We start from the raw sequence: 24926 nt of genomic DNA, 5'->3' as shown, positions 1-24926 counted from the left end.
TGCTTCTGAAATATAGCTCTACTTCTCTACCCCCTGGCCCAAAAGCTTTAGTGGCTTCTAATTGGCTGCTGAATAAAGTCCAAAATCTTTAATTAGGCATTTTGAAGGTTCTATTTCCTGAGTCATACAATGATATGCCCCCTACCTATCATCCCAAATTGATTTCTTTCTACTACTTTTTGCACTTCCTCTTCTTTCACCAAACTGAACCACCATCATAGCTCTACCTCCCCAGCAAGGTCTTTGTTTGAACTTCTTTCTTCCTTTTTGGAATACTTTTCTCCCCACTTTAACTTTTCTTCTCCACTGTGAAGTCTCTGCTGATCACCTAGACTGTACATTCCTTGATGATAGGTGCCGCAAGTGGTTCCTTCTTTATCCCTGATGTCATTTACCAAACTTAATAAATGTTTTATGAAAGACCTGGTTCAGCCCTCTGTTTTCAAGCAAGCTTAATTCCTTAAATTAGGGAATCTTGGTCATCAAGTCCTGTCTAGATAGGCTGAGGCCTGTGAATTTCCTTGAAGGGATCTGGAAGTCCCTCAGGGTCTGTGGGCACATAGCCAGTTCCACATGGTCATGACCCTTTTGTGCTACCTTCAGGCAAACTGGCCAGAGAGGGTAGAAAGCTGGGGAACCATACTAGCTATGAAGTTGACTCCTGTTGGGTTGGAATAGGGATCAACCATCCAAGGTGGAGGGGCCTGTATGATCCTGGGAATGTCAGTATCCTGGACGGCCCATTTGGGCTCCTCCGGTAAGAGAGTGCAAGGTCTGAAGCAGGAATCTTAAGGTAATTATCATGGGGCATTCAAGTTCCAAGGTGCTCCAGCTAGACATCAACTTAGGAGACTGATTAAAGGTTCAGGCTCTTAGGCAGTGAGCTGGCAAGAGAGTCTAGGTAGAGTTTCAGTGTCCCCTGTAGCCCGCTAGAGTTTGACTTAGGCCTCTAGCCCCAGAACCCCCCAGTTTAGGGCTCACTAGTCCTGTGGTGGGCATTCCCAGTGGGAGTCAGCAGGGAGGCTGTCAAAGGGAAAAGGGCTCCCTTTCTGGTCAAGACTGACTTGGGAGTAGGCATGACCTCAATTGGGAATATCCTCTTCTGGTCTTCGGTTCCCTTAGGCAGGCAGGATTCGGGGAGGCAATGGCTGACATGACACCAGGCCCAGAGGTGAGTCCTGCCTCCCTCCTGGTTCACAGTGTCTCAGCAGACCACTGCCTCTATTTCATATTCAAGCCATGATCAAGCCACCCCCTGGGCCACCGTTTGGAAAAGCCAGTCTTAGGCTGATGCTCACTGCCTGTAAATGGTGTGGAATTAGGCTAATCAGTGACTATTAATTCCCCAACAAATGTGGGTGCTGTGCTAATTGCCAGGGTCCACGTTGGCAGATCTCTGGTTGGCGGCATCAGACAAGAGAAGTGGTAGTTTGGGGGCTGGAGTTGGGGAGGGCCTGCTTTGTTGGCTGAGCCAGTTACAAACCGTATTACCCCCTGAGTGAGCCAGAGTGCAGAGAGCCAAGGCCTGTCAGCCAAGGGGCCAGCTGAATGGCCCAAAAGCATGTTTGCAAGAGCTGAAACTCAGTACCAGTGGAGCAGTTTCTTGTCCATTAATGGGATTTTTTTTGGTTCATCAAGGAAGATTCCAGCAGCAGCCTGGCATGGCACTGTAAGGGCAGCTCACTGGGGATAAAGCATCTCAGACCTTGGTCTGCCATTGCCATGGCAACATGGCATTTTCAGACTCTGTAGGCAACCTTACAGGCATCTGCTACTGTAAAAGATTCAGATGGAGAAGGGCCACTGCTCTTCTTCCACTAGAGACAGAGCAAATTTTAAGATGGGGCACCATGCACCAAGAACAAAGATCTTAAAAGAAAATGCTGTTCCATTGATGTGAGGGCTTCTTGATGAAATCGTAGTTTAGTGATATTTAAGCTGAGCTGTCTGTTACAGTCTGCTGGGGAGAACTGCGGGATCAGAAGAGACCTCCTGGAAGAGAAAAGTAAGAGGACATGGGGAAGAGGCAGGGGAACAGTATGGACAGAGGCCCAGCTGGGGAGGTAGAAGGAGTGTGTAGATGGGGTGGCCAGTTCGGTTTGGTAGAGGTGGGCAGGTGTCAGCCATGCCTCTCTGAAACTCGCCAGTTTGAGTCCTGTCTGGCAGAAGCCTGACCTTGGCCTCACTCCCAAGTCATGTTCTATGCATTCCTCTCCTGAGATATGGGAACTGATCTCCACATCTCACATCTCTCTTCACATGGGCATTTCTTGCTTTTTGTCTTGGCACACAGGTGTTTGCAATATCTCCTGAATCCACTAGAGTCACTGAACCTCTACATTGCATAGGGGAATTGAGAACCAGAAAGAAAGATGAGTCACCAGCAACACAGAGAGACTATGGAACATAGTGCTAAGAACTTAGGATCTGGAGATAGACTGACCTTGGTTTGAGGCCTGGCTCCAACATTCAGTTTTCAGGTGAGCCTGAGCCTCACCTTCTTCAGGGGTGAGATAGAGGTCCTGTACATTCTTACCCTATCATGGCATTATGGGTGTGAAATAGGATAATGGACATAGTACAGCAGAGTTTCTGGTATATAATAAGAGCTCAGGGCACGTTGGTCATTAGGGCTAGGAATTCCTTAAAAATGGGGACTATCATGGTCATTTTTGCTCCTTCCTCCTCCTCTTTCCTTGCACACACAAGGCACCCAAATAGTATTTTGGAATTGATATTAGAAGGATGTTTGTTAACAGGGTGAATACATGAATGCCTGGAATAAAGCCCACATTTTGGGCTCCATACTCCTGTCAGGTGTTTTCAGCCTTGGTACTATTTCAGCCTTGGTACAGTCTCCTTAGGACTGGTGTCAGGCAGAGCCCAGAGTCTGTCTGTGTAGCTCAGCCTGCATAGTAAAATGACTTGCCCTTTTAGGTGCCATATCCAGCTGTCCTGTGGCCAAGGACTTATACTTCCCAGGCCCTGAGTTTCTTGAAGGACAGATAGAGTAGATTCCTTCCAACCTTCTAAGTGTCATTCCAGGCATTTCCTTGGAGTTAAGATGCCTTGACTCTGGTCATGACCCATGACTTCCAAAGGGTGCAGCTCTTAAGTGAGCCTCTTGTCTTCCAGACATGCTCAATCCCTTATCATCCTGCTTCGGGTTTGTAGTGGGGCTGAGGGTGCTTTGGAAAGTGAAACCCCAACTGAGCAACTAGGGAGTGGGGCATTGTTTTTAGTAAATGGTGTTCTCTATGAACAACCTCAAGCTTAGCAAGGCTGCAGATCCCGATGTGTTCTGGAATGATAGTTCAAGTATGTTGGAAAGTACACTCCGTTGTCCCGAAACATTTAACTGTCAGAGCCGGAGGGGCTCTTGGACATCAGTAATCTGTCGCCTTCATTTCGTAGGTGTGGAAACAGCCCATGGGAGAGGGGGTGACTCACCTGAGACTCTGTGCCGAGTTAGTGGCAGAGCTGACCCCACACTCCTCCTACAGGGCCATGCCGCAAAGCCCAGCATTTGCCCTTGCTCTGAGTACCTCATTTGAATTCATTTCAAAGCATCAGATATACAAATGAGTTTTTAAAAGAATATCAGTATTTGACATGATATTGTACATAAAAAACCCTAAAGACTCCACTCCAAAACTACTAGAACTAATATCTGAATTCAGCAAAGTTGCAGGATACAAAATTAATACACAGAAATCTGTTGCTTTCCTATACACTAACAATGAACTAGCAGAAAGAAAAATCAGGAAAACAATTCCATTCATAATTGCATCAAAAAGAATACCTAGGAATAAACCTAACCAAGGAAGCGAAAGACCTATACCCTGAAAACTACAAGACACTCTTAAGAGAAATTAAAGAGGACACTAACAAATGGAAATTCATCCCATGCTCTTGGCTAGGAAGAATTAATATTGTCAAAATGGCCATCCTGCCTAAAGCAATCTACAGATTCAATGCAATCCCTATCCAAATACCAATAGCATCCTTCAATGAACTGGAACAAATAGTTTTAAAATTCATATGGAACCACAAAAGACCCCAAATAGCCAAAGAAATTTTGAGACGGAAGAATAAAGTGGGGGGATCTTGCTTCCCAACTTCAAGCTCTACTACAAAGCCACAGTAATTAAGACAATTTGGTACTGGTACAAGAACAGACCCACAGACCAGTGGAACAGAATAGAGACTCCAGATATTAACCCAAACATATATGGTCAATTAATATATGATAAAGAAGCCATGGACATACAATGGGGAAATGATAGCCTCTTCAACAGCTGGTGTTGGCAAAACTGGACAGCTACATGTAAGAGAATGAAACTGGATCACTGTCTAACCCCATACACAAAAGTAAATTCGAAATGGATCAAAGACCTGAATGTAAGTCATGAAACCATAAAACTCTTAGAAAAAACATAGGCAAAAATCTCTTGGACATAAACATGAGTGACTTCTTCATGAACATATCTCCCCGGGCAAGGGAAACAAACTCAAAAATGAACAAATGGGACTGTATCAAGCTGAAAAACTTCTGTACAGCAAAGGACACCATCAATAGAACAAAAAGGTATCCAACCATATGGGAGAATATATTCATAAATGACAGATGCGATAAAGGGTTGACATCCAAAATATATAAAGAGCTCACACACCTCAACAAACAAAAAGCAAATAATCCAATTTAAAAAATGGTCAGAGGAGCTGAACAGACAGTTCTCCAAAGAAGAAATTCAGATGGCCAACATACACATGAAAAGATGCTCCACATTGCTTGTCATCAGAGAAATGCAAATTAAAACCACAATGAGATATCACCTCACACCAGTAAGGATCGCCACCATCCAAAAGACAAACAACAACAAATGTTGGCAAGGTTGTGGAGAAAGGGGAACCCTCCTACACTGCTGGTGGGAATGTAAATTAGTTCAACCATTGTGGAAAGCAGTATGGAGGTTCCTCAAAATGCTCAAAATAGACTTACCATTTGACCCAGGAATTCCACTCCTAGAAATTTATTTACCCTAAGAATGAAGTATCCCAGTTTCAAAAAGACATGTGCATGACTATGTTTATCACAGCACTATTTACAATAGCCAAGAAATGGAAGCAACCTAAATGTCCATCAGTAGATGAATGGATAAAGAAGATATGGTACATATACACAATGGAATATTATTCAGCCATAAGGAGAAAACAAATCCTACCATTTGCAACAACATGGATGGAGCTAGAGGGTATTATGCTCAGGGAAATAAGCCAGGCGAAGAAAGACAAGTACCAAATGATTTCACTCATCTGTCGAGTATAAGAACAAAGAAAAAAAACTGAAGGAACAAAACAGCAGCAGACTCACAGAACCCAAGAATGGACTAGCAGTTACCAAAGGGAAAGGGACTGGGGAGGGTAGGTGGGAAGGGAGTGGGTGGGGAAGAAAGGGGGCATTATGATTAGCATGTATAATGTGAGGGGGGAGGGCTGTACAACACAGAGAAGACAAGTAGTGATTCTACAGCATCTTACTACGCTGATGGGCAGTGACTGTAATGGGGTATGTGGTGGGGACTTGGTGATGGGGGGAGTCTAGTAAACATAATGTTCCTCATGTGATTGTAGATTAATGATACCAAAAAAATATATATATCAGTATTTTCAACAGTTTTTTTAAAGCAGCGTGCTTTTTAAAAAAATTATTATAAAAGCAATATATGGTCATTGAAGAAAATTTAGATAATAGAGAAATGTTCTGTTTAGGAGATAACAAACTGAGTGATATTCTTAAACCTCGGAAATACTCTTTGGGGCAGGTTGCTGTCTTTTAGATGACAGCTTTTAGACCCTTGGTTCTCCAGACCCTGTAACACCTTCTGGAAGTTGAGCTACAGACAGAAGGAGAGTAACAATTCATAGAGGCCCATAGGACTTAATTTAGTTTTGTAGACTTCAGATAGTTAAATATACTACTCTAGCAGTAGTAATAATAGTGGCTGGCATTTGTAGTCTCTTCCAGGTAACAAACCACTTCTTGCATAGGTGTTCTCATTGGATTATTTGATAATTACAAGAATCCTGCAAGGTAGGGAAAACTAGTGTTATTTTTCTCATTTTCCACATGAAAAATCTGAGCCCCAGAGAGATTAAGTAATTTGCCCAAGATTACACAGCTAGTAAGTAGTAGAGCTACTGACTTCAAACAAATACTTGGCATAAAGAAAGCAGAAGACACCTAATGAAAATGTGTGAGTGAATGAATGTTTGACTCTTTCTAGGGAAGGTGCTAGAAATAATTTGGTCCACTGATTTCCACACTGCACTTGGGAAGTTCTAGGATTCCATGAGCCAGTTGTGGGTAGTGGGAGGCTGAGTGAATGGGACTCTTGAGCTCCTTACCTCTGTTGCAACCAGAGTAGCTTCACTGTTGCTTGTTTTATACACTGGGAAATTGAAAACGATTTAGCTAGTCTACCTGCTACATCAGTGGTTCTCAACAACTCTGGTGTATATCATAACCTCCAAGGGAGATTCCACCAGCTGGTCTGAGGTGGGTGCCAGGACTCTGACTGTCACCAAGTGCGGGTCATCAGGCCATGGTTTGAGAAACACTGGCTTACTTAGAGTTAGGGAAGATAAGACCCAGGAAGCAGCAGGGAGTTCCCTCAGGCACACAGCCCCTTGGGAGCATGGGCCCCACTGGGAGTGCAGCCTGATCCTCAGGTACCTTGTCCACTGCCCTTCCGCTGTACCACAACTGCAGCTGAGCCAGAAAACAAGGGACACAGCACAAAATAACAGTGGTTTCTGTCACAACGCTTGTGGTTTGTGCCTGTTGGGACTCCTCAGACAAATTCTAATCTGAACTCTCAGCTGGAACTTGTGTGAAGTGTTACCTACTTGTTCCATGCAAGGGGTCTTGGGGGATGGAAGGAAAGAAGAGGGACGGCATGCTTTTATCATTTGCTCCTTCCTGGAGGATTCTCCCAACTTTACTAACAACTGGCAGCAAGACAGACCAGACCAAGGAGAGCTAGGAACTGGATCCTGGGTGAGAGACATGGTGCTATGCCAGTAGCAAATGGGGTGATGAGAGAGGGGGCAAGTGTTGATTGAGTGTGTATCATGGATGGATTCTGAGGTGGGCACTTTTCATTCAAAAAATTAAAGGTCAAGGAAAGGTGATTGTCCTTATTTATACATGTAGAAACTGAAGCTCAGACATACACAAGCAGCATACACAGGCAGAATTAAATCCATGCCTGCCTGGTTCCACAGCTGCTGAGAGAGTAACGAATTGTTTGCAAATTCTCTGGCCCACTGAATGAGGACTTGAAATATATACTGCCCTGGGAATATATATACTGCTGGCTGGGAGGGCCCACCTACAGACAGCTGGGTGGGTGCTTATTCAAAGAGCTGGGCTCGACTTGGCCCAGCCAAGCCCACCCAGACAGGGCCATGGGGCCCTAGAGCCAGAGTCCAGTCTTTAGCTGTAATGTCTCCCTTCTTCACAACTGAGGCTGTAGGCACCCTACGCACTGCAAGTGCCTTTAACGTGGGCTGCCCTGACTCTCCCCTCCACATACACCCACAGTCCCTTTGGACTGGTGACCCCTGTGGACGGCCTGCTCAGTTCTTTAGCTTGGGCTTCCACTCAAGGGTATGAACTCCTCCTGGGGCAAGTGACATGAATTCATTCCTAAAACATATTTATCAAGCACCTTTTATATACCCATGACTGCTCTAAGTATTGGGATACAGCACTTGAACCAAGTGAAATTTTTGCTCTCACAAAGTTTTTCATTCTAGTGGGGAGACAGACAAACAGATAAATATACGACAGGGTGTTACAGGCTTGGAAGGAATATAAAGCACTGTGATGGGATAGAAGGATGGGGTTGAGTGGTCAGGGAAGGTCTTCTGAGAAGATGATATTTGAACTAAGACCCAAATGGAGAGAGTAGGGAGCTATGTGGAGTTCTGGGAAAGTGTTGCAGGCAGAGGATACAGCCATTGTAAAGGGCTAAAGCTGGAAGCATGATTGGCCAGTTCCATGAAGAGTAAAATGGCCAGTGTGGCTAGAGAGAAGTGAATGAGAACAGTGGTGGGTGTTAGAGAGGTAGCTGGGGGCCAGATGCTGTGGAACGTTATAAGCCAGGGTCTGGACTATGGATGCCTGGAGTAGGTTCCACTGGAGGATTTGTAATCTGGAGACACAGGCCTGGCCTCAGCCTTAGAGCCCAGCCCCCTTGTCTGGAAGAGGAATCTGTCACTTGGGACTGAGCCCATAGGAGGCCAAGTTGTGCCAGCAAGGGACATGGCCAGTCAGATTGTATATGTTCTTCTCAGGGCCAGGGCCAAAGGGCCTTTCAGAGCTGCCTACCCCACAGGCCCTCATTTTTGGGTGACTGCATACCCCCTGGGAATGAGAAGACATCCCAGAGAGAGTTCTGGCACAGAGCTGCAGCATTTCCTATGCCCACATTGTGTCCTCTGGGATGCCACGTCTCCCCCTGGCACCCGGCCGCAGGAGAGGAGCACCATGCCTGTGTGTCCTAGCCCAGGATCCCTGGCTGCTTACCAAGCTCAGAGGAGAATGCTCTGCCCATGGGCCAGTGGGAGAACTTGGGGTGGTGAGTTATAATTATCCAAAAAGGTAATTTTGCTTTCATATGTGTGTTTTTAATGAAGTAGGGATATTCAAAAGGGAAATTTACATTTATTAGCCCACGTAGTGCATACATCCCAGTTATGTACTTCATTCAAAAAAAAAATAAAAATAGAAGGTGGAATTCAGAGTGATAAAGGCACGAAATTAGGCCCTGTAGATTGTTACCCCTTGAGCTGCTCGCTGCTCACCTGGTAATTCCTACCATTTCATTTCCGCAGTTTCCCAGCTCCCACTCAGGGCTGTTAACTCTTAGGCTTACCAGAGGTCTCTATTTGGGGAATATAGTCATTCATTCATGCCTGATAGGCACTTCCATCTTAAAATATCCAAAACAGAACCCTTGACTTTCTCCCTAAGTCTGTCCCTGTCCCCAGGCTTCCTCGGTAGATCACACTCTCCACCCATTGCTCAAGGAGTCCATCTTGATCCTTTCCCTCGCTCCCAATCAGCCCATCAGCAGATCCTGGGTACCCTACTTCCAGCATAGAGTAAATCGATCGGTCGTTTTCTCTCTGTCCCCACTGCTACCAGCCCACTTCGAGCCACCGTCCTGCCCTGCCCTCTGCAGTGTAGGAGCTTCCTGCCTCGGCTCCCTCCATTTTTCCCTTCAGAGAGCAGCCTTCTCAGATATATGTTAGATCTTATCACTCCTGCTTAAAACCTCAAGTGGCTTCTCAGAATCCTCAAAATAAACCCCAACTTTTCACCAGGCCTCCCAAGGCCTGCCTCTTCCCACTTACTCAGCCCCAGACAGACACCTCCCTGCTGTTCCTGGAACTGGCAGAACTCCTCCCCACTTCGGGCCTTTGTATTTATCATTTCCTCTGCCTGGAAAGCTCTTCTGCCAGAGGTTCGTATGGCTGGCTCCTTCTCATCCTTCAGTCACAGTTCCGAGGCCGCATTATTGGGGAGGCCTTCCTGACCACCTGTCCTTCTAATAGTCTCACTCCATTTGTTTTCTTTATAGCTCATATCACCAGTGCATCCTATTAATTTGTGTATCTACCTGCTTGTTGTTCCCCCATTAGAATGTAAGCCCCTTGAGGACAGGGGCCTTGTGTTTTGTTCACTGCCTTACCCTTCCCACTAGAGCCATGCTGGAACCTTAGGGGCGTCCTGTAACTATTCATCCTCTCATTTATTCATTCAACCCTGGTAGGTAAAATCATAAACAAACAGGCAGAGCACAGAGGACCTTTAAGGCAGTGAAACTATTCTGTCTGATCCTGTAATTGTGGATACATGTCATTTTACATTTGTCAAAACCCATAGGATTCACAGCACCAAGATGGGCCAGAAGGATGTGTCAATTGATTGCGTAGGTTCATTGACTGTAACAAATGTGGTGCTCAGGTGTGGCATGTTGACAATGGGGAGGCTGTGACTCTATGGGGGCAGGGAACTTTCTGCACATTCTGCTCAATTTTTCTGTGAACTAAAACTGCTAAAACTTTAAAAATAAAGTTTTCTTAAGAGGAAAAAAAATACATTAAGTTAAAAGCATTAATCCTTTAGTTATTTTCTATTTTGTACTCATATATGTTATTTATATGTAGAAAAACATATATATTTACTGACATGAAGTTCAATAAAAGTTTACTGTCTGAAAAAAAATAAGTTAACTAAGAGGCACACTGTATTCCCAAAGGGGTTTGCTTCTTCTGAAGAACCGGCTTCTGCCCTTCTGGTAGACCCATCCTGGGTGCTCGTCTCCCTGCCCTGTCACTATGGGCCCAGGACCACATCCCTAACCTGGCACTGGTTACTGTGTGGCTGCCTTGTCCCTGTGAACTAAGTGGATTGAACGGGATTGGGCACAGCACAAACGGGGCAGACACTCAGTAGGTATTTACTAAGGGATCTGAAACCCTAGGGAGAATTCCTTCTCGGGTTATGTCATCCAGTGGCTTCTCAGCGAACTCTAAAATCCTAATCTAATCTGCATGTGGATTCTTCTGGACCTGCCCCTGGGTTCCAGAACAGACCATCCTACCCTCCACCCCACCACTAACACTTTGCTCTAACTCCCAGCCTCCTTTCCTACACACTGGTGATTTCCAAACAGGCGTGGAGGGAGAATGTAGAGAGGTTCTTCTGGTGACCAGGCTCCAGGGAGGGCAGCAGGCCAGCTGCTCCTGGCCCCAGAGCTGCATCGGTGCCCCTGCCCCTCAACAATCACTGTGTTTATCTAATAAGACAATACCTAATGCAGACAACTTGAAAGTTCCAGCCAGGTCCAACACACCAGCACATAGGCCAGGCCAGGGAAGACATAGTACAGAGCAAACACTCAGACAGGTCCGGGTATGCATGGCTGTGGGTTCAGCAACAATCAGCAGACTTGGACTGCAGCACAGCTAACGTGACCCCAGGCTAACCTGACAGAGGCAGCCTCTGGGCCAAGGTGTGCATCTGGATGGGCTCATCATCTCTGGAGCCCTTGGCCTGATCTGAGGACCACATGTATAGAGGGATGACAATAACCTGGAACCTACTTAAAGGAGGAGGCCCTGGCACAGGCCACCAGGTCGTATGGAGAGTTTAGATCACCTGGAGTGAAGAAATCTTAGACGATCCAAAAGCTGTCTGCAAACACCTAAAGGGACTAAACTCCAGAGATACCATACTGTGCCTGTAACGCTCCATTCACCAGCGCCAGACTCCACATCAGGCCCACTGTTTTTGGATCTCTCCCAGCCTCTGTTCTGCATCCATAGAGTGTGATCAAGATTCCTTCTTCCCAGGGCTGCTCTGCCAAATGAGATGGGTCATAAAAAGCCGTTAGCACACATGTGGCCATAGTAGGCCCTCGAGACAGTTAGTTGCCTTTTCTGTTCTCTCTCTCAGGATAGCCAAGAAGCCCAGAAAGCCAGCAGTTCTAACAAAGAACACAAAACTCAGAAAGACAGGCTGTGGGGAGGGTTTCAGTTGTTTATAAAACAGGCCAGCACGTTTCCACCTCGTAAGTTCTAAATCCATCATCCCTGGCTCCCTAGATCTAAGAATAGTTGCTCAGTGGGGCCCACGCACCCACGCTCGCCGTCTCCTCAGGTGACTGAGGAAATGTATGCACAGCAGCCACAGCACCCCCTCTTCCTGGGGTGGGCAGGGAGGCCTGGCCTCTGCCTCTTCCAGCTGAGCTGTTTCAGAACCTCTCCCTGACTCAGTTTTCCTTCCATACAGGGGTAATCCAAAACTTCCGTACTGGGCCACTCTAGCCATCCAGTGTGGTGTCCGCAGCGACGCAAAGTGGGAGGTGGAGAGCGGTGGAAAGTATGGCTGTGGGGACCTTTGGCACAGTACTGCCCCACTCTGAGCTTCTGTTTCATTTTATGTGAAGGGACAGAGATTGACAAAGAGAACTGAATGGCCTTCCGAGGTGCAGGGTTCTCAGAGAGATTCGAGAGCAGTCCCAGCCTTGCGGCCTCAGAATGAGACCTATAGAGGGTAAACCCGGAAGTTCAACACATTCTTGTCTGTGACTTGAATGAAGGCCATTCCTCTGTCTGGTCTGAGGGAACTAGCATGAGGACCTGGGTGTGTATTCCCCTATTCTGCTCTTCGGCCTCCACCTCCCTTCTTTCTGTCTCCCATACTCTTCCACACCTACCCCCACCACCACACAGGTTCCCCAGGAGCAGAAGGACTTTTGTTTCATTTCATCCAGACTCTGCCCACTGTAGGAATGCCCTTGCCAGCTGAGGGCTCAGACTCTCCTGCGGCAGGCCACCTGCCACTCTCCTGGGTGGCCTTTCAGTCATTAACAGCCTTCTTCCTGGTAGTGAGCTGAAGTCGGCCTTCCCAGGCATCTTCTCCCCATGTCCATGGGCTCTCTTTTGGATCCCTGGGAGAGAACAAGGTGGCTCCATCTTCTTACTAGCCAGCCATTCATTCGTCCATTGGTTCATTCATTCTCACAAAGGTATTTACTGAGCGCTAATGTAGGCCAAGCACTGTTTCAGGTGCTGGTGTACAGTAGCAAATGAACAGTCCATATTCTCCAAGAGTTTGTGTTCTGGTCGGGAAAGAGAGTTCATAAACAAATAAACAGTAAAAAAATATAAATAAAAACAAAGCAGATCAGACAGAGATGGGGAGGGGTTGTAAATTGCTATTTCATACAGAGTTTTCAGGAAAGACCTCTCAGATAAAGTGACATTTGAACAACATGAGGGAGTAAACCTGTGGATATCAGGAACAGGAGCATTCCAGGAAGCAGGAACACCAAGTGCAAAGGCCCTGAGGCCAGTACTGTTTGAGGAACAGGAAGTCAATATAGCTAGCTGTCAGCAGGGTGGAACATCATGGGACATGAGGTCAAAGAGGAAGGTGTGAACCAGCTGTTATTCATCTGAGTCAGAGGAGAAGCTATTGGAGGATTCTGAGCACAGCAGTGCCTTGTCTGATTTAGATTTGAACAGGATCACTTTGGAGAAGAGACCAGGTGAGGTAATAAAGGCAGCAGAGACCAGTTAGGAAGCCCTTGCGGGAGTCCCAGTGTGAGGTGATGGGGCTGGTGAGAGGTGGCCAGATTCTGGCTGTGTTTTGAACATTACCTTCCTAAGTCTCTTCTTCCATAGGCCTTCATCTTTTCTTACCTAGTGGATAGCCCCAGTCTCCTCACTGGCCTCCTTGCCTCCAGCCCTTACCCCCATCATCTCCTCTCAGCCCATACCCAGCGCTGCCATGGATCCTGGTCTGGAAGGGACCCTGGGCCAGCCTGCTTCCACTTACAGCTTTCCCTGAGGCAGTTTGGGCCACAATCTCAAAACATCTCCAGAGTAATTTTGTGGGCAAATAGCCCCACTTTTTGATTCTGGAATTGCTACTTCCTGCTGCCTCAGCTCCTGCCTTGAGGTCATCATTGGCCCAGAGAGTGATGGATGGACTAATTATTGAAAATTCCTGCACTGAGTGACCCCCCTCAGCCTGGCCCAGTGGGGCCACTGTCCTCACAGCCATTCTCATGGCCATTCTCTATAGGAGCTACCCCTCTTCTGGGCAGTGTGACCAGGGACAGAGAATTGCAGCTTTCTGTTCCTGAGGCCTGTGGCCAAGAGGCAGCTCTGGCCACAGACCAGGAAATAAAAACAGCCAGGCACAGGACTGGGGTTGATGGAACCCAATTTTAGCATTGTGTTTCTGTGTGTCCCTCCCCTGCTGCTCTCCAGACAGAACAGAGGGCTTAGAAAGACTACGGGCAGGCGAAAGGCCCAGCCGTATTCCCTTCCACTTAGCAACTGTATCCTGAGTGCCTCTCCCATGGCCTGAGGATGATTATGAGTGCATCCCGCTCCCATCTCCAGCTCACAGACTGGAGACAGTTACAAATATAAATACTTGTAGAACCAGGAGGGGTGTGGTGTGTATGGTTAGAGAGCTCTGAGTACAGTAGGGAGCTCAGGGGAAGTGAAATTAACAACCTTCCCACAGCCTAGTGGGGCCCAGCCCTACACCAGCCGCCATTCACTTCTGCAGCAAAACAGGATACCATTGGGATCAATGAACAGGTCATTGTAAAATTAAATACCCTCTTTTTAAGATTGGCTCTTACTCATCCTTCAAAACCCATCTAAGAATTAACCTCTAGAACTTTCAGTGATATCCACTTCTTCTCCCTAACAGAGCATGTTGTCCCCTCTGCTATGCACTCTTTGTCCCTTAGAAATAGTGTTTTTTTATCATCCTGTATCATCCTTTGTCACCCTTCCCCATTTCTCCTTCTCTTCCTCAGAGACTGTTCTCAGTTTGGGATGTATTCTTCAGGATCTGTACATACAGAAATATATAGGGACTTTAGGGAAATCAAAGCCTACTCTATATTGTTCTGCAACCTATTTTCTCTTAAAAATGGCTTAGATCTTTTTCCATGTTAGGCCAGAGAGTACTACCTCATTATTTTTAATAGCTACATATAATTCAATAGTAGGGTCAAACCACAGTTTCTTTGAACACTCCTCTATTGGTGAATATTTTGGGGTTTCCCTCCAATCTCGTGTGATCACAACAATGCTACAGGAAATGGTGCTGTGTGTGTCTCCTTGCATACATACCATTGGTCCCCATAATCATCTTTTTCTATGGCTACCTTCCCCAGTGGACTGGGAGCCACAGGGCAGAAAGTGAATTTTCCTCTTCTGGGTCTTGTGTCCACAGGGCCTAATCCGGAAGAGATGCCCACACGATGAAATGGATGACTCATCTGAGCAAATTCATAACTATGTGAAAAGGCTGGGTGAATTTGGGGAGAAGCAGCTAGAACAGAGTTGGGAAAGAGGGGTGATGTGGCCAAGAGGGGCAAACCAAGAGGGCCTCGAGAGCCAGCTAAGAGCCTGGACTTGGCCTTGGTGGTGGGGGGGAGGCAGGAAATAGTCCAGGGAGGACCTAGTCCATGCTGTTTCAGCCTGACTCCCCACACAGGCAGCTGCCTCTGTGTAAAGGACAGAGAAGCTGTTGTAATTGTCCAGCAAGAGAGGGGGAGGCTCTGCACCTCTTCTGTCCTGTAGTTGCTCCCCAGACCCAGAGCGCTTTGGAAGGCCTGAGTACTGTTTTCCTCGCTCACTGTTCCTCGATCATGGTAGGACCCTGTTGATCATCCCACAGTTACTGCTGAAAGGGGTGCAATCCCCGTGAGCTTGGGTGTCTGGACATGCAGAAGTCTTTCCCAAATTGGGGCAATTTCAAGGCCAGCTTCATCCACACTGACATTTACAGCTTCCTGAATCCAGAACCTTCCTCTCCATGAGGGTACTCAACCCTCACCCCTCCTCTCTCTGTGCCTGCTATTGCACAAGAGCAGCCCCTACTCATGTTCTAGGTCTTCATGAAAGCTTTGACAGGAGGAGACCAGGGGAGCCATTAGCTGCCTGACTTTTCACCTGCATCCCTCTCTTCTCTTGCCATCCGCACCCGATGTGCAGGGGTACAGGGCCTTCCGCCCCTCTGCAGCCCTCAGCCCCGGTGCTCACGAGGACGCAGTGAGGTGTCTGCCCCTCTGCAGAGCACTCCTCTCCCCAGCTACAGTTCCTGCCTTCCATAGCTGATCGTGTCCCCACACAGGTGGGCCATTAATCTGCACTAGAGAGAACAGGATATTAACAGAGGAGTCAGACTGCCTGGGTTTGATCCAGCTGTGCTTCTTACCAGCTATGTTACTTGTCCAGCACCTACGAGCTCTCTGGAAAGTGGGTGTAATGTTAGATTGTACCTCACAGGCTTATTGTGGGGATTCAGTGAATTAATATTCATAAAGTGCTTATCACAAGACCTGGCATATACTAAGTATGCAGTGATTTTATTACCATTTTCACATGGGTTGGGACTAGTGAAGGAGCCCTTGACTTGGGAGTCATGGATTCCAGGCCTGACTAGAGTAGCTGTGTGACCATGGACAAGCTGTTTCACCTCTCTCACCTGTAAAATGGAGGTCCTAACAGCTCAGGCAGTTGCTGTGAAAATTAAGGTGACGTTTGTATTAAACTGGGAAGCACCATCCTTAGGCTGTAGCCCTAATCCTCATGTTATGAGGTGTAGCTAGAGCTCCAGCCATTACAGCCACATTCATAGTGATAAGATGGAAGAAGGGGCATAGGAGTGCATGCAGTCTGTCTTTGAAGGCAGGGACCCATAAGCTATCACAGAGCATTTTAGCTTGCATCTCACTGGCCGCACCCAGCTGCATGAGAGGTTGACAAGTATAGTCATTATTCTGTGATTCTGGGACAACCAGAAAGCTCTACCACACACACTCAGGTGTTTGCCCCTCCCAGGCAAGGCCGGTCAACAGAAATGCTTCCCCCTCCCTAGCATTGGGATGTAGTCCCAGCACCATAAGGCCCTGTGAGGACTTCAGTTGCCAAGAAGCTCAGGCAGGTGCCACCATGCCTGAGCAGATTTGGGTGTTGTGTTCGGGATATGCCAGGGACCCTGCCAGTTCTGCAGTTCCATGCCTGCAGGGCTCTTAGGCTGACGCAAGTGTGGCAGGCTGTGAGCTCAATCACTTGTCACAGCCTGGATCAGGCCAACTCCATTGAGCTGAACTCTGAGAGGCGAGGGAATCCCTGTGTAACTATGAGCACTTCACCCGAGGCTCAGTTGTGTACCCCAGGGCCAGTAAAGCAGATCTCGATCAATCAGGTGAGATTTCAGTGTCTTCAGGGATCCGGCAAGTGCCAGGCACACTGCAGAGAGGGCCCTCTGTAAAACCAGAAATTGTCCTGTAACTTGCCTTTTTGGAAAACTGGGTGTCCCATAGTCCACTCAGCCTAGGGAGAAGCTTAACCACAGGCCATTTCCCTTCCTATCACTTCTACAGGAGAGCAACCTGCATCGTAACATCTTGCCGAGTCCAGGGGCCTTCCCATCTTCACTGAGCCCCTGCAAAGGTGGTCCTAAGTGAGGCTGGGGGGTGTGAGACCTAAAAGGCTGGAATTGTTCGTACTTGAAGATGGCATGCTGTAAGTCCCTCTATTAAGGGAAGACCCCACCTTGCACTTTCCAAGTCCAGCAGCTTGGTTTTTCTATAGGAGGTTTGCTTAAAGTGTTCAGGGACCCCAGACGTCTTGTCATTCCCCCCTAGACCTTCCCATCTGCTGGTGTCCCTCTCTCTCCTCTGCACTGTTTGCCACTGGCAGGCCTTCCCTGCCTTTTCCTCCCCTCCACTGGTCTGCCGCACATGTGGGTGTGATCTGTCACCATGTGCCAGGCACTATGCCAGGGCTCATGTACTCCTCCCTCTGACAACACTGTGGGGTGGGTAGAGACAGAAGTACCATCAGCACACCGGTGTTAACTAATGTGGAACCCAGGACAGCAGAGCACAGTCCACAGTAAATAGTATGTGTTCTATATATGCTAGGGGCCGGCCAAGTACAGCTCACAGGCCAAATATGACCCATGGCCTGTTTGTATGGCACTGTGAGCCAAGAATGATTTTTAAAGGGTTATAATAAAGAAGAACATGTGACAGAGACTGAACGAGGCCCTCAAGCATGAAATATTTACTGTCTGCCTTCATAGAATAAATTTGATAAGCTCTTTTATGTAATATGCAGAGTCAGTACAGATTCTGGAGCCACACCACATGGGTTCTAGAGTCTCTGTTTCCTCAGCTGTGAAATGAGAATATTTATAAAACATGGCTGCCTCACAGGGGTGTTGGAATGAAATGAGATAAAGACTGTAAAGCACCTAACCCCAAGTAAGCTTCTTTGGAAGTGTTTGGGAAAGATATTTCTGGCCCTTCGCCAGGCTTCTCAACCCAGTGGGCATGAAAGTCCTGGCCCAGGGCCTCTGGCTACCCCAGCCCGGAGCACGGCTTCCTCAGAGCGTGTTTCCTTTGGCAGGAGGAGAGGCACCTGCCAGCTGCCTATTGGGCCGCATCCTGCTGCTAGGTCAGCTCTGCCTTCCTCCCAACCCCATTCCTGCTGACCGTCAGCTGGTGCTGCTCCCCAGGGCTGGGCACAAAGCCTACACCAGGTGCCACATTAGCCCCAAAGGTACCGAGCCTCTTCCACTCCCCCACTCATGGCTCAGATGAGCCTGGCTGACGCTCCTGCTTAACTGTAGGAGCTACAGCCCAGAGTTCATCCTCTCTGTGTGCATTTCCTCACTTGTGGGCCAAAGAGGCAGACATCTGTGTTTCCCCAAGCCCAGGCTTTTGGCCAATGATTGCCTTCCTCTGAGGGAAGAGGAATGGGAAGGATAATCCTGGGCCAGCCAGCCTTCCCCTGTGAAATAGTGGTCTGCAAGACAGATTTTCAGTAGATATGAAGTGAAATGTAAAGATTAAAAAATTCAAATCATTGAAAAATCAGAAAGAATTATTTTGTGACCTGGATAGGGGTAGGTTTTCAATTCTTACAGGCAGTGAAAGTATAAGAGACCAATAGATTTTGCTACATGGAACCACAAAGCTTATGTTTTACATCAAGACCCCAAATACAATTTAAGTCAACTGAGAAAAAAGTATTTATTCCAGATACGGCAGAGAAAAAAATTAATATTCTTAATAATAAAAGTTTTCAAACAAGGCTCTTCATCAATAACTTTGGTTGGAAATATTTATATAGAACTAAGTGCTAGGCACCATTCTAACTATTTTATACATACTTATTTAATCCTTGTAAACAACTTTATTTATCCCCACTTAACAGATGAAGGAACTGAGGCACAGAGAGGCCCCATGATTTGCCCAAAGTCACTCAGCTAATATATGGAGCTGGGATTTGAACCCAGGCCATCTGGCTCTTTGGTCTGAGCACTTAAACTCTTCTATACAAAATAGGGAGAAGATAGGGTGCAGACAATACACAAAAGGAAATGCAAACTATATGAGAGACATAAGATTGGTTTTCCAATTTCAGATAATCAAAAAACACAAATAAAAACAAAGAGATACCATTTTTTCTCTTCCAATTAGAAAAGGTTTCTAAATATTATGTAACTAATAAGTACTAGCATCGTTGGAGTGAAACAGATTCTCACAGATTGCTGTAGTTACATTCAAATGGCCTTTCTAAAAAGTATTCTAGCAGTACTCAAAACAATACTTAGGAGACTCATAAATGTCTATACCATTTGACCAGGAATTTCCTTTCTAAGAATCTAATTTGAGAAAATAATTAGAGAGAGACAGATTCATGAAGTGTTCATAGGAATGTTACAATAATGAAAAATGAGAAACAACCTATATCTGATAACAGGATACAGGTTAAGGAAATGGTTTGATCTCCATATGGGCAATTAGGCAGTTTTAAAAAAAATAGATTTATATAACAAAAGATAAAGTGAAGACACACCACAGAGTTCTGGGAGAAGACACTTGCAATGCATATAACAACAAAGAATTATATGAACAAAAGAATACGGAAAGAAAACTTACAAATCAGTAAGAAAAAGGCAAACAACCGAAGAACAAAACAGGCAATGACTATATATAGGCAATTCATAGAAGAGGCAATTGAGAACTAATAAACGTAAAGTGATGCCCCATTTCACTAGTAGTCATGGAAATACAGATTCATTAAGTGTACTTATCAGAATAGCAAGAGTCAAATAGCAAAGATAGAGGGAAACAAATTCATGTCCTTGAGACTAGAAATGACTGCTGCCACTGTAGAGAGCTCTTGGGCCATACCTAGTAAATTTAAACATGCTTTCCACTGCATTCATGTTTCTAGGGGTCAACTCTGCACAAACACTAATTTGTACAAGGAACAATGTTCAAGCCATGTTGCAGTGCTGTTTATGATAGCAACAGTATTAGTATTATTGTTGTATAATATTATTGTATATTGTATGTTATTTTGTATAATAATATAACAACAACTGTTCTCATTAAAGAATTGTCCACAGAATGGGAAATGGGTAAGTAAAATAAGATTTATAAATAGTGGGATAATATGCACAGTTAAAATAAATGAGCCACATCAGTAACAGCTCATCAGATGAATTTCAAAAACAATGCTGAATTGAAGAGCAAGTGGTAAAAAAATACATATTTGAATGATACTATTTGTATGAACCTGTAAAACAAACTGAAAATATCACACACCATTTAAGGACCCAAATATGTAGAAAAATGTAAAACAAGCATGCAAATGTACAACTTCAAAATAGTGGTTACTTCCAGGAAGGAAGGAATCGATGGGAGGTGGGGCTTAAACTATATCTTTATAATTGATTAATTTCTTTTTAAAGGGAACTTTAGAAGCAACTGTGGGAAAATGTTAATTAATGTTCTAAATCCAGACAGGGATATGTGCCTTTCTTTTAAATTATTTTTTGTATCTTTCTGCAGATTGAGCTATTTCAAAATTTTGAATTGTTTTCAATTAATTTTTTTAACGACATGCAGTCCTATGGAGAAATGTTTGTGTTATAATGTTAAGGGATAAAATCTAGACAAAATGTACATGAGTATTTACAAAGGTTTGAAAGAGGTATCGAAAATACCTAAAATATTCATGGTAGTGGGCAAGATTCTAGAAGTTTGCTTTCCTTTATATTCATCCATATTTTCCATTTTTTCCTTTTTTGCCATGAAGATGTATTACTTTTATAACCAGAAGAAAAAGGTTTAAAACAACTACAGAAAAATGTGAGTTTAGATGGTAGGAAAGGGGCCAAAACCTAGGAGCAGGTGCTGTGATGGTGTGGGATTGTCACGGGCTTCAGAGAGACCTGTGCTTGAATGCTGGCTTGGAGGCTGGCTGTGTGACTCTGAGTTCATTCCATCTTTTAATGCAGCCAGCAGCCCTTACGGATCAGCAGCTGTGTATCAGGCACCATGCTAGAGACAGGGCAGTGAACAGGCATACATGTCCTTCCCTGTCCGTAGAGCGGGTAGGCCAGTGAGCAGGGATAGTGAACGCTGTGTGCAAGTCGTCTGTCCACTGCCAAGTGTGAAGTCTCCCATGTGGGCAAAGTACAAGGGTAATAACAAGATCTAAATTGGATTGGGTGGCTGGGGAATTGGTCTCTGAGTGACATCTAAACTTAAAAATGAATCTAAAGGATGAGGAGGCACGGAGACCTGTAAAGAGAGGACTTTGAGAGAAAGGAAGGCTCCCCAGGGCATATTTAAGGAACTGAAAGAAGGCAGGGGTTCTGGGATGCAGTGAGGTCAGTGGGGAGAGTTGTGCAAGGAAGGCCAGCTTGATAGTCAGGAGCCAGATCCCTCAGGGCCTCAGAGGCCAAGGAAAGGCCTCCAACGGCGGTGGGAAGTCACTGAAAGGTTTTATAGGGGAGCGACGTGATTGAATTTGCAGATCATGTTGATACTCTTTGAAGACTGGAGTGGACAGTGAGCAGCCCCATTAGCTAGTCGGCTATTGGAGTGGCCCAGATGAGAGAAGATGGTGTCAGGACCAGGGTGATGGCCGTGGAGACAGAGCGATGTGGATGGGCCTGGGGTTCCCAAGAGGCAGAGTTGTGGGGGAGGGGCGGTGGGTGACAGTGAGGGAGGGGCCAAGGAGGAGAGCCCGGTTTGAAGCAGGAACAGTTGTAGGTCAGTGGAAAGCCTAAGAGAGCAGACTCGGAGGGCAGGGATGGGAAGTGAGCATGCCGCTGCGGGCGCCTGGGCATTGGTGTCCTCCCCTGTAACTGCGGCTCGTGGGGGCAGCCGGGGTGGGGTGTGTCTCGGCCCTGTGCCCCACCGTGTGCCCAGCAGTCTCCATCTCCCTCCCAGGCGGAGCGTGCTGCTGCTGGGGCTGGAACGAGCACGGCATGTGCGGGGACGGCGCCGGAGCCAACGTCTGGGCCCCGAGGCCTGTGCAGGCGCTGCAGTCGTCATCTGCACTCCTCGTGGGCTGCGGGGCGGGCCACTCCCTGGCCCTCTGCCAGCTACCAGCCCCCCCTGCACTGGGCCGGAGCCTCAAGGTCACTGGCCCTTCCCCCGATGCCCCCGAGGATGCGGACTCGCAGGAAGCCATGGACAAAGAGAGGAACTGGAAGGAAAGACAACCAGAAACCAGTCTGACAGGCCCAGAAATGGAGGGCTTGTGACAGAAACCCTTTAATAAAATGGCTTCTCCCACCAAGTGTTCCCAGAGAACTGCTTTGTCAGCTTGTGCGGCAGGCCTCAGGAGGGCTCGGGGGCGCTGTGGTTGGGCTGACAGGGGTGGGAGGCAGCAGACGTCCTTTCCTCCCAGCAGGTGAGAGTGACGTCCCCCATGAGGGGAGTTACAGGGCAATGACAGGGATCTAAGTTGGGTTGGGTGGCCAGGGAATCTGGCCTCTAAAAGACATTTAAACTGGACCTGGAAAACAACAGGCAGACTCCAGCCTGTCTCTCCCTGGCAGGGACAGAAAGCCCAGCCCCATCCCCAGTGGCCATTTGGTCACTTTAAGCACAACAAAGTATCCCTAGGCCATGCTTAGGGCAGTCACAAGCCTCTCCTGGGGTTTTATTCTCAGGGCATGTAGTTTGCTGGTTCAAGGATATCAAGGTACCCAAGTCAGATGGCTGGACATCTGGACAGGTAGGAGCTGGTGACTAGGACCAAGGGAGAAGGCCCTGGGGTGGGGGTGGAAGGAAATGGAGATGAATAAGTGGAGGAAGAGAAAAGACTTCTGGGAAGACCCAGCAGATGAGACTCCTGGGACAAAGGAATCTAGAACCAGTGAAACTCTCAGAAGATTGATTTCTTCCTGTGAGCCAGGCAGGACCCGGGAGCTAGGGGGTGTGACTGCACTTGCCAAGCTGTTTAGTTTTAGGTGAGGCCACAGCATGTGAAGGGGAGTCTGCAGGGATCACATCAAGACCCTAGCCCCTGACATCCACCCCCAGTTCTCCGAGCTGCTGCAGCAGAAGGAGCCTCAGGTAAAATGGGGAACAGGCCAGACCCAGACCCCAGGCTTCCCTGGGTGGCAGCAATGGCTCTGGGAGACAGGGCATCTCTCTGCTGTGATGAGCAGCAGGCCTTTGGCCAGAGGGCCTCAGAGAGTGGCTTTCCCCAGGGGACTGTGGCAATGTCACCAGCTGGCCAGACAGGTCTGTGGCCTCTGCCACACTGCCTTGCCTTTGTGACTCAGTAGAGGGTTTGGGTCTGTGAGGTTCCATGGCTTAAGAAGTGACAAAACCCCAGGTGTCACAGCTGGAGAATCTGTATTGACCTCCTAGCGTCGTGGCCTTTGAAGTGCATTCATTAGAGCCCTAGTGGTGTCTTGGGAACCCAGTGGCCCCCTTGTGGGCTATGGGGAAAGGAAACCCACATAGAGGTCCAGACCCCCAGCCTTTACCTTAGTCACAGCAGCTCTATTTTAATCTATATTATATATTGGGCTTCATTTCACCTGACAAGGAGACCTTGAGAAAGTTTGAAAACCACTGATTTTATCCAACATTTTCATTGTTCATGTGGGAAAACAGAGGACTAATGGGGGAAGGGACATCTCAAAGCCATATATCTTACTTCTGTCCCAGAGTCCCAGGTGACCCATCGAGGGCCTTGAGCAAGACAAGGGGGCAGATAAGGGGTGGCCCTGGGATGTGGAGTGGGTTCAGCTCAGGAGAGCAGGGATGAGAACAATCCTGAGCTCCCCAGGCCTGGACCTAGAGACTACAACAGCCTTCAGCTGACCTGGAACATGTGTATGGAGTCCTGCTCCCAATATTGTACCTAGAAACATTGCTGCCCTGGCCAGCAAAACCCTTGGTCCCCTACCTCACAGAACTAGCAGGGGCCAGTACCGTCTCTAAGCATTTCTGGAATAGGAAGAACATGTCTAGACACTCTTAACTGGTCTTGCCAAGCCCTCAGAAATGGAGCAGGTGGACTGCCCAGAGAGACCCCATGCTGGAGAAAGCCCACGTTCCTGGCCACCACCCATTGTCCTACAGGCTGGGGGGTATGCATAAGACACAGGCCAGAAGGCAGTCCCACACGGGGTAGTACCGAGGCCCATTCCTCTTAGACAGTTTCCACTCACGAGGAACCAACACACTGTCACCGCACAGCAGAACAGCCTTCCCTCCTCCCTCTTTGAGCACCTGCTGGAAGAAACCCAAATCCCAAATGCTCTGCTGCTGAGCCCTTGCGCCTCTGCTGAGGCCTCCTTGTGGGCAAAAGAAGGAAGTGTCTCAGGGCTCCTTCACAGCCGGCCAGGGTCAGGTGGTCTGTCAGCCCTAAGCTTCAACCCCTTTCTCAGAACCTGACTCAGACCCTTCTGGGAAGCATGCAGGACACAGATAATCCCCGCACAGGAGAGTGATGGCTTTGGCACTAGAAGACACCACAAACCATCTTGTCACCTCAAGTTCCTGCATTTCACCTTTCCTGACAACAGAACGTGGCCATTCTCTAAGTTCAGCAGCTAGAACTTAACAAGTGCCTGAAAACTCCAGGGGGAGGTGAGGGACTGTTGACAGTGTCTCCTAGGTTTTTGTGGGGGACCCTTTGGTCCCTATTGGTCATTCTCAGATTTGTAGATCTCCAAGTCCCTCACTCCTAATAGACCCTGAACTCTTGGACAGCAAGGGGACTATATTGGTCGCATCTGGACCCCGTTCACCAAGCCAGGTGCAGGTACTGAGGAATTGCCCAATAAATGTTAATGACCGAACTGGTCAGTACACTCTTAGGGTCACCATGGGGTGGGGAGGTTAAATGAGGGCCTTCCCTGATCCCCTCACCCCCACCCATCCTCCTCTTTAATCTCTGATAAATGTTTGATAACTATACTGTGGATATCATAACCATTTGACAGTCAATTTCCTGGGTAGCTAATGAGCCATAGGCTC

At 47.2% G+C, this 24926-nt stretch overlaps 1 protein-coding gene across 1 annotated transcript in view; it reads left to right on the top strand.

Annotated features, from left to right (window-relative positions):
- The window catches only part of SERGEF (secretion regulating guanine nucleotide exchange factor), a 238778-nt gene extending 216575 nt beyond the window's left edge, over positions 1 to 22203 (top strand). Inside the window, 2 exon segments of the mRNA XM_036888140.2 lie at positions 21873 to 22151; positions 22154 to 22203. Of these exon segments, the coding sequence (XP_036744035.2) occupies positions 21873 to 22151; positions 22154 to 22203 (329 nt within the window).
- The last annotated feature ends 2723 nt before the right edge of the window (positions 22204 to 24926 follow it).

Source organism: Manis pentadactyla, chromosome 9 (genome assembly GCF_030020395.1).
Source record: "Manis pentadactyla isolate mManPen7 chromosome 9, mManPen7.hap1, whole genome shotgun sequence".
NCBI lineage: Eukaryota > Metazoa > Chordata > Mammalia > Pholidota > Manidae > Manis > Manis pentadactyla.
Note: the sequence above shows the minus strand (reverse complement) of the source record. Positions and strands in the feature narration are given on the sequence as shown.